The following is a 10655-nucleotide window of genomic DNA, read 5'->3' on the forward strand; positions in this document are numbered from 1 at the left end:
AGAGAGAGAGAGATAGAGAACAGAGGGCCACTAGAGGAGTTCTAGGAATTCTCTTGCTATGAATAAAGCTCAGATCTTCAAAGCTTGCTGGCGGCTACTGTCTGAGCTCAGATTCACTATTTTAATGGTTGCCAATGTGCATATAGTGGTTTTTTTTTTTTTGGTAGAAGTGCATATAGTGGTTAACCCCTTATGCAAATTGATGATCAAATCAGTTTGTCAACCTATAAATTGTAAGCATAAAGGATGGATGTATATATGCCTATTTCTTCGCCAATTAGGCAAATCCAAACCATTGAATCATCAATCATATGGCTCACATTGTATCACATTTCCCTCGTATATATTTAATATTTTGAATTTCCTCAAAATTTTTGTAATTTTTCTTCATTTTTATTGTATTTTAACGTATGAAAGATTCAAATTGAAATTATTGGTTAATTAAATCTATCACATGAGGGGAAAGATCATCATGGAGCATCTCTACATCTATGATAATAAACAGGGTGGATAAACATTATTACAGCCACAGGAAATGCCAATAAACATTTTTTTTTTCCTGCTCAAGGGATGCACAATCATTTTTCCTGTTTCAAATTCTAGCTGAACTTCAAATCATCTATGAAATGAATACTCCTTGAAATCCATCAGGTATCCTCACGGTGGTTCCAAGGATTGAATATAAATCATTATAAAGAATTAAGTGGCAAAGGAGGACACTTCAACATCAAGTATGACAGCAAAAATAAGTAGAACAGGAATAAGTTCCTATCCTTCATTAAATGATTTCAAATGAGGTGCTTGACAAAAAGTTCACTCATCCCTTTAGTAAACATTGGACAGTACTCCATACGATTCTGTCAAACTGTGGATGATGCTTGCACCCTTTCTACCCTTGTAGTTGTTGAAACAATTCATTCTCATACTGAATTTTTTATTCCTGCAGAGCAAGAAGTAAGCAGACGCCACAAAGTCTGGGTAAATGCTCAAAGAATGTTCAACTGGAGGGGAACATGACAGCCAATTAGAAACTTCAAACTTTGTTAATAAACAGTATTTTTGCTGTCTTGGATCTGTGAAGGAGTAATAAATATGCAGAGTTGTAAATGAATTCTCACTATTGGGAGCATTGGAGCAATTCAGGCACAACTTCTCTGATCTCTTCAACTTGTTAGTTTAAGTAAATCCTCATCAATGTCCACTCTCTGTTTTTTTTTTATTTTTTTTTATTTTGGGGGAGGGCGGGGGGGGGGGGAATAGATATCGGTGTTCACTGTTGAGCTGGTAAATGTGCGGTGGAACCCACCATTTGTCTTAACGACCTGTCAACTGACCAGTAATCCTATCATCAAATTGAAAATGAAAACAAAAGAAGGAAAAGATTCCGAATCTTGAATTTTATCTTTCTGATATTAGTTGAAGTTTTGACAGTCCTTCAAAATCTCTCTTTCCAGCGCATTGAGTCATTTTTATGGGAAAGGGAAAAAAGGAAAAAAGGAAGAAAGCACTTTGAACCCCATGAGTTACCAGGGGACATGTACTCATGCTACTTTTTTTTGGGGGGGTGAATCTTAGTCCTGTTACTGATATGGTCTTAAAACTGACATCTTGCTTAGGATGTAGTCTGATAACTGTAACCAATAGCCCTATGTCCCATCCTAAAGCAGAGTGACAGACATGAAAGTTGGCTTTGCATTAGCAACCTCTGAGGAGGGAACTGTCAAACTTTGGAACCCCACCACCCTTTCACCATTAAACAGCTAACTTCTTCATTGTAGAACTAGTTAATTACTTCAGATTTAATAATAGATAAAATACAGCTCTACAGCATAAAAGTTCACTAGATCTGGAATGTACATAATCACATCAAAATTCACTAAAAATGAAGGATACTTTACAGATGATCTTTTTGGTCAGTTACAGAAAATACCCCACCTTCATCAATGAAGAGTCCTCTGCATTCATTATATGCAGCCCAATAGAAAAAAGGCTTTAAGTCCATGTTGGACACAACAAGAGGAACACTTTTTTTCTCTGCATTTCTTACCCATCTTAAAAGAGTAAAACAAGTAGAGGTCGAATAAGCATACCTCAACAATTAGACACTATGTCAGTCAAAATGTACAACCATAGCACCAATTACTACCCACCAATGGCAACCAGGAACTTCCTCTTGCTCTCCGGTGCTTCATGTAAAACCACAATGTCCTTCACCTTTAAAATCAGCTCCTCAAGCTCATCCACACCAAATCTCTTGTAGTCCAGTGCTTTCTTGTACCGCTGCTGGTATGTTGCTTCAAAAGTACCAAGGAAGATCCTTCCATTCCAGCTCACAAGAAGCTCTTGTAATTCCTGCTTGAACTGCTCAAGCTGGTTGTCAATTTCTTGAGTCGTCCCAAAAGCAGTATCCGCACTCCTCTCCTCTTGATCAATGACCCTGTCATCATCTGAGAACTCATCGGAGGAACAACCTGTGTTACTGTACAGTCTTACATCAGTATTCTCCCCCTGAGGCCCCTTCCCCTTCTTATCCTTCCTTACCAGACCTGATGGAGTATTTGAGTATGTCTTGTCAGGTCGAATAATGGAGTTCCGAAGGTACACAAACTTCCATTTGCCCTTACCCTCTACAGCTATTGTGTCTGCCATCTTTTTGAGAAGGTTCAAGAGCTTAAAAGCACCATACTCAGCCACATACAGGGGGCGTCCAAAAATCTTATGGTAGTCTGCAGGAAGTCGGGTCAATGGTAGGCTACCTCCTGACAGCTCAAGCAGCTTCACTAGCTGTCCCTTCAGACCATTGAGGTCTCCAGGCTGGACCCATAATGTTGGGTCCACTAATTCATTCTGGTCTCCAGTAACAGGTCCTGCTGAAACATCGTATAGACCAGAGGGGAGACTATGGGATCTTGAAGTGGGAAAACAAGGCATGGTAATCAAGTTGCTGTTGTAGTCAGTTAATGACTGTGAAGCCCTTGAGAAATCCCTTGGGTTAAAGCAGTAAAACTGGTTGATGTTAGCCCGAGCAGTGTACTCGCTTTGTGAGATCCCTCTATAAACAATTGCTTCCTCTTCAATTTGGCCATCAGTGTTGTCATTGAAATGGCAACCCATAAGAAACCCAGCAAAGTCGGTAGGCCCACGGGGCATTAGTGCTTTAGGAGGCACAAACCCTTCTCCACGAGCCACACTGGGCCAGTCCCAGACGAACCTACCTGCATTACTCAAGGCAGATGAAATGCCTACTCCAGCAGGAATGACAAGGATCACAGTATAACCACGCTGTCCCAGTATGTGCAATGCTGGAGCAAAATCTACATCCCCTGAGATCAGCATGATGGACGATGGTGGAGGGTTGTCAAGAGCAAACAAAAACATATCAACCAAAATAGCCTTGTCGGCTGCGTCCTTTCTTCCATTTGGAACATCTACGAGTTTCACACCAGTCCTCTGGCAGCCCTCCCTAAGCCGCCTTGGGAAGGCATTGAAATCTCCATAGGCAGAGAACATTGTAACAGCTCCTTCTATGATAGGGTGAACACGCAATGCCATTCTGATGTTACCAGATACATCTTCAGGACGGACATCACTTGGAACAGGGCAATTCTCAATGTCCCAGAGGATAGCCACTGGCCCTTGTGAGAAAGTTCTGCTGTGCTGGTTTGAGGGTAGTTGAGGTGGGCCCATGCTTAAATTCATGGTATTTGTTCCACTGATTTCCATGGATTCCGAAGACAACAGCATTCCAGATGTGCTTGAATTAGCTATCATGGTTTGGCCTTAAAAAAACTCAATCTCACTGTGCAAGGCAGAAGAAAATATGAATTAGAGAAGAGAAGAGTGCCTATCTAGTTAGTACAAGAAAAAGAATAAAGAACAATTTTCATTTTGTTATAAAGCCCGTTTTTAATGATTAGAATCAATTGACAAAGTTTTGGTTCAGGACCAAATTGGACTCCCTCTTGCATGAGTGCCAAAAGGGTGGGAGATGGGATATAAAGCGTGAAATTACATTCCACATTACATTATCAAATGACACGTACACAAATATCTGCAAAAGATGAGACTACTAATTTTTTTCATCTAACCAATAGAATGATAAAAAGAGGAACATGTATCAAATGTGTCATTCAACATATCTCTGAAAACCAAGCCTCAGACTAAAGAATATTCAAATCTCACCATTCTGCATTTGGCACCGTATTCCAACAACAATGGCACTAAAATTTATAAAGAAAAAAAAATCCATAAAAAAATTATGAAGAAAATTAGAGAAACCTATTGTTAATTGTGATTCAAAAGAATCTTTCAACTATTCAACCACATTGCAATTAACTTTATTTTGCTCTCATATTAGGTAGTCAAGAAATAACAAGAAAACTCCTATTGCATTCTCAACTGAGAATAACCCTAAAGCACACTAACCCAACCAAGTCCAGTCCTCTACAAGCCTTCCTTCATATGTTGGAGAAATTTGGCAGGAAAGTCTTTGGGGTAAATCTCATGTGCATTACAAATACTAGGGGAATTTTATTAAAAAAAATTGCATTCCCTTGATTCTCTTCAGTCAATAAACTTCAAAAAAGTATGGGAAATTTTTTAGAAACAATGAATAGAAACTACAGGCAATTAGATATAAATCCCATTACATTAAGTGGACAAGTTACTCCCATGATGCAGTCACTTAAACCAGGGGCCTCTCCCAAAAAAAATAAACCAAAGGATCAATATCTAGAGAATGCTCACAACTCACAAGCAGAGGCTGCCTATTTGGTGGAGGGCCGGTTAGGAGAAGAGGGAAGCCTGGAAGAAATCAGAGTTGCGAAGGACAGAAGAGCGCATAAGAACTAAGGGGGGAAGGAATGCACAAAACCAGCCACGCAGGCTTTTCAAAAACACAAACTCAATTCATATTTTTCAATCTATCTCCAACAATGGGAATTACATCATATATAAAGAGAAATAAAAGACTCCTAAAAATAAGACTCTCTCTCTAACTAGGAATCAAAGTCGAATAAGGAAACTAAATATACTACGTAGCTGACTTCTAAAATAAACAGAATAAATTAAACTAAAAGAAATTATTTCCCCAAATAACATAAATTCCTAAAATCCTAGGAGATCCAAAAACTCAAACTGGACCCGGTTCATCTTCGTCTAGATACCCAACTGGGTTTGGGTTGGTCCAAGGTAGTGTATCTGCATCAATTCCCCCGGTGTTGACGAGTTTTGTAGGACGGAAAAATTAAAAGTTCACAAGCAGGGACTATCGGGTCTATGTCTGCAACTTGAAGAAAATCCAAAATATGAAGCTTTGGGGGTGCATCCATGGCTGGAAAATATGGGGAAGGACGAACTCATGATGAGGAATAACTTTCACTGCACTGGATTCCATCATTACCTGATCCACAATCTTCTCGTCTTCCATTGCCACCATTTGTTGTTCTGGTTGAGGCTGTATCACTAGTGCTGCCTCTTTTGGCTTGGAACAAACATCATCAACTAATCCATGAATAATTAATGGCTGGGGCATGCAAAAAGGGTGTAGGGTGCACAAGTTTCCGTCACGATCAACAATTACCTTTTCGTTCTTCCAACCATTCTCGACCCAATTTAATAATGCGTCGAGGATAATCAAACACTTCACAATATGCACTGTCACAATACTGAGAAACGGAGAATTCGACAAATACATAATCCTCAGAGTGAATAATGATCTGCTCGTTCTTTGATAACATCTCTACCACTGATCACGAGACAAAAATGTTGCTTTCTCCTTCATCAATAAACATCATAGCAAGCTTTCCATTGGGCAATCGAACTCTGAACTTGAACACAAAAGAATCTATGGCCAGGTTTGTATTCAGAATCATTATGGGCCCACAAATAAGAAAATACTCAAATTAAGGGGTTAATGGAAAATACTGTAATTAGGTAATGTTTATGACAACATGACAGAATTGTAATTAAAGGAATCTGGAGGGGTTACTAAATCAAACTAAAGAAGGGATAAGAAGAGGAATAAAATTAAAGACCAAGGGCTAACTTGGAATAAAAGTAAAATATAAGACAAACAAAATATCGAGGTGAAAGAGAGGGCAGGTTAGGAAATAAGAAGAAGAATTAACAAATAAAGAAAGGGGAATCAGGGGAGTATATCGAGTTACCGACAGAAGATGGGTTCTTCAGTTTTTGGAACCTGCAACGTCTCGGAGTCTCCGTCAAACCAGAGAAGGAATTCAGCGAAAAAGTTGCGATAGAGGAGGGTGGATAGCCAACAGAGTTCGATATCAACCAGGAGATTCACTTCTAATCACCGGCAGTAGATGGAGGTCATGTTCGAACCAATGGCTGCAGATGAAAGTTGAGTTCGACTTTGACTTGGGCGCAGACGAGGAGTAGGAACAACTGCAAACAAGCAAATCTGACAGGAGCAGCGTCCAGTTCAACTCAGGCTAAAAAAAATCATGTTTACCTGTGGAGGTTCGAACCAGTGATGGTGTCCTCTGAAATCAGGTATGGGGCCTCTTCTGTCTGTCTCTTTTCTTTTCTTTTTATCCGTCTCTCTCTCCCCCTCGCTTCTCTTCTTCCTCCTTTTTTTTGTCAATAGGTGCAACTGAAGGTTGGGAAGGTTCGATCAGTTCACAGGGGGAAGGGAAGATGGGGGGGTTCTGCTAAGTGGAGTCGGGAGAGATGAGGCTGCGTTTCAATGGGTGGTGGGTTGGGGTTTGGGTTTCAACGAGAGATGGGAGAGGGAGAGGGTTTCTCTGGGAATGGGATGGGGTTTCACTGGTGTGAGGTATTCTTTTTTGTTCGCTGTTACAGTGAGGAAGAAGGGAAAGGGAAGGTGGGTAAGGTTTTTGCTAAGGGATTGGAATCGAATGGGAGGGGTGGTTGCTGGAGTCGAGGGTGTGTTTTTTTTTCAGTCATAGGGGGAAACGAAGGGAGGGATTGGAAGGGGGAAACCTGGGAAAGGGGTTACTGTGAGTTGGGTGGGGTTGGGGGGATGGAAGGCTGCAGGGAGTGATCTTTTTTTTATTTTTTTTATTGCAGCTCTTGATTGAGGAGTAGAAGTAAGACTAGGGGAAGGGAATGAGAGAGGTTGATGGAGAGAAAGAGATGGATCCTTTGGCTCTGATACCAAATTGGTGGTGGGCCAGTTAGGAGAAGAGGGAAGCCTGGAAGAAATCAGAGTTGCAAAGGAGAGAAGAGCGCAAAGAAAAAGGGGGGAAGGAACGCACAAAACCAGCCACGTAGGCTCTTCACAAACACAAACTCAATTCATATTTTTCAATCTATCTCCAACAATGGGGAATTACATCATATATAAAGAGAAATAAAAGACTCCTAAAAATAAGACTAACTCTCTAACTAGGAATCTAAGTTGAATAAAGAAACTAAATATACTACGTAGGTGACTTCTAAAATAAACAGAATAAAATAAACTAAAAGACATTATTTCCCCAAATAACATAAATTCCTAAAATCCTAGGAGATCCAAAAACTCAAACTGGACCCGGTTCATCTTCGTTTGGATACCCAACTGGGCTTGGGTCGGTCTAACATAGTGTATCTGCATCACTTTTCAAAAGCAGGCCATAAAAAAATGAGACAAAACTCCACAGACAAGCTACTATATATGTGAATGAAAACCCCAAAAACAACTACTTTCAGATCCCATAAATCCTTCACAGCAACTTCTTCAAACTCAAGTGAATTAACAGCCCCAACAAGATTCAGGCTTCAGGCTTTCGTACTTTCCACATCGAGACTAATTAAAGGCAAGGAAGCCAACAATTCATCTCAACACAAACTGACCTTCTTAATACACCATATGGTCCTTTTACTTTCCTGATACCATTATATATCATCCCTATTTGTCATTAATATTCAACAACATCATCCTAACAAACTGAAAATTTTCCACTCTTAACTCCCATGGAAGGATGGAAAACCATCTCTCAACTGAGGAGTGTCATTAGGTGCATCTTGATGTAGGGATATCATGTGTTCAAACAGAAATTTTATAGTTCCTTCCTATATTAGGTTATTTAGAAGAAAAACAAGTACATTGTGTACGTCAAAGCATAATGCTTTTACACATTTCAGTGAAATGTTGATAATATTTGGTGTCAATTACCTTCATTAGGTTCACTGCATCATATGTATATTATACATTCGACAGATGACTCTGCTTTCTGCTTCTCAGAGAGACCAATGTAGGGCTAAAACCAAAACCCACAGCACACTGACTGAATCCTCTGTTTGTATTCAACTTTTCATTCGACTATGGGCTAATAAAATCACTTGGTATTAATCAAAGAAAATGTGAAAATGAAACCAGGAACAAGTCATAAGAACATTGAACTTATACCCTATAACTCAAAATTAGAACAAAAGAAGTTAGGGTGAAAAAAAAAAATCATCGCCTTCATTCAATCTCCTTAAATTGATAAAATTTATAAATGCTAATTTTGTATAATCAAAATAGCCACCAAAAAATTGAATCTAAGAACTGATGCTCACTATAATCCAAAAACTTTCCCAATAAGAGAAAGTCAGCCCATCCATAGAGAAAACCTTCTAATACCTGTAAAGCCGAGGAACTTACTCCGAAGAGTCCTGGCAAATGATGATTGAGACGAAATTCGGAATTTTTTAAACCCTCAATCTAAGAACTGACGCTCACTATAATCCAAAAACTTTCCCAATACGAGAAAGTCAGCCCAGCGCAAAGAAAACCTTCTAATACTGAACAGAACCCAATTTCCAAATCCCATAAAGAAGAATACGAAACCCAAGAAAGAAATCTCAGAGAACTGAACCACGCGAAATACCCACAATCCCATTTCTTTTTCCTCCTGAACAACCCAACAAAAGCAGATCGAATAAGTTCCCCTGACTATAATCATCCCAACGACACAAAAGAAGCTATCCAACAAACTCAATCCTGCAACCCCATTTATAACGAAAGAAATAAGAAAGAAACAACAAAATCAATAGGATAATTGATAAGGGACAATGATAAAGTTCCACCAATCCATCCGGAAGCATACACATCAAAAGGAGAGAAGAATCGATCATTTTTCTTACAGAAGCAAAAAAAAAATATGGAAAATTGACTTACCAGGACTGGTCGAGCTATAGGAACCCGATAGATAGAACCAGTGAAGCTGATTCAGCCGATTTTGACGGGAACGTTGTATACCTCAGCGGTACCGACCTTCGGCGAAGCAATGAAACCTCGCACAGAGCTCTCTCTCTCTCTCTCTCTCTCTCTCTCTATCTCTCTCTCCGTAAAGTCACACGTGCACACAGAGGGCATGCGTGGTGGAGAAACAAAAGTACTAAAACAGACCGTTTTGGTACAGTAAAATTTGTCTGCAACTCGCGTACACGTCATTTTGAAAGAATCATTCCGACCGTTAGATTTAAAATACTCCATGTGTCAAATTATAGTCTAATTTAATCAAAGAAAAAGGCTTGGCACACCGCCGGTGAACTATAAGCTAGCATCCATATATCTGTCTCTCCTCCCTTCTTGAAATGACCCATGCCCCTTCTCAATGATACTTCTTCATTTATGCACCCCCATTGGTGCCTACTCCCTAGTTTACCATACATGAGCGATGCGCCTATATCTCTCCGTTTAAGTAAATATCCATTTTTTTTTTTTGTTAAAAGAAAATGTCTTTTTTTTTTTTTTTGATAAAAGAACTTTATTAACGCTCGAACAATGTTCCAGACCTATCCAAGTACAATTGAAGGCTAATACAATTTGGAGGATCGGGGGTGGGCCACATAAGATTGTTTTGTGATGAGGCACCCAAAGATGCCAATCGGTCAACCACCGCATTAGCTTCACGGAGAATGTGAACAAAGGAAATATAACTTAACTGTGAGGCAAGAGCTCTGCAGTCTTGCAGAATAAAGGAAACTCTCCAAGGAATGCTTTGATTTTGTGCCGTAAGACTGTTGGCCACGAGCAGGTTGTCGCTCTCAACAATGAGATGCAAAATCCTTAAAGAAATAGCCATTTGAAGAGCCGTCCGCACCGCGAGAGCTTCAGCCACCAACGCAGAGTTCCATCCAATGCCTTGAGAAAAACCACAAATGAAAGATGCAGTGGAGGATCTACACACACCCCCTATTCCAGCAAGACCCGGGTTCCCTAAACTGGCACCATCGATATTGAACTTGAGGATTGGTACGTTTGGAGGTATCCATTTGACCAATCTGATCGCTCGCGTTGGCATTGTCGAAAAAGTCTGCTCCTGGTCTCGAGTGGAAACGATGGCTCTAAGAATAACTGCTGCGGGATTAAAAAAACTTCCACAAAAAAGTAAATCCCAATAAGCTGTCCAGATGTGCCAAAGCAGACTACAAAACATTGAAACTTGGAGCCAAGAATCGCGGTAACGTGTATTGGACAACCGCAGCACTTAGAGGATGGCACTTGTAACATCAGGTGTCGTGATGAAATCAGAAAGTCCCACTTGATTCCATATAATCGAAACTTGTGGGCAGGAAATGAAGAGGTGAGATGGGGATTGAAATTGATCCTGACAAATGTGACAAACCGGGTTGAGACTAAATCCTCTCAAGTTCAACAAATTCGGTAACTGCAATTTTTTATGCTGAGTCTTCCAAAGCAT

At 40.0% G+C, this 10655-nt stretch overlaps 1 protein-coding gene across 1 annotated transcript; it reads right to left on the bottom strand.

The window, feature by feature from the left end:
* Window positions 1-1818: 1818 nt before the first annotated feature.
* Window positions 1819-9143, bottom strand: LOC122670393. Its single transcript, XM_043867246.1, has 2 exons — window positions 9128-9143; window positions 1819-3799 (listed from the first exon to the last, which is right to left on the bottom strand). The coding sequence occupies exon 2, from the start codon at window positions 3769-3771 to the stop codon at window positions 2143-2145; it is 1629 nt and encodes a 542-aa protein (XP_043723181.1). The 5' UTR covers window positions 3772-3799; window positions 9128-9143; the 3' UTR covers window positions 1819-2142.
* Between the last annotated feature and the right edge of the window lie 1512 nt (window positions 9144-10655).

This window comes from Telopea speciosissima, chromosome 8 (assembly GCF_018873765.1).
Source record: "Telopea speciosissima isolate NSW1024214 ecotype Mountain lineage chromosome 8, Tspe_v1, whole genome shotgun sequence".
Classification (NCBI taxonomy): Eukaryota; Viridiplantae; Streptophyta; class Magnoliopsida; order Proteales; family Proteaceae; genus Telopea; species Telopea speciosissima.

Excerpts from the sequence above, each read along its gene's own strand:
- LOC122670393 (XM_043867246.1), bottom strand. The coding sequence starts at position 3,771 with ATGATAGCTAATTCAAGCACATCTGGAATGCTGTTGTCTTCGGAATCC.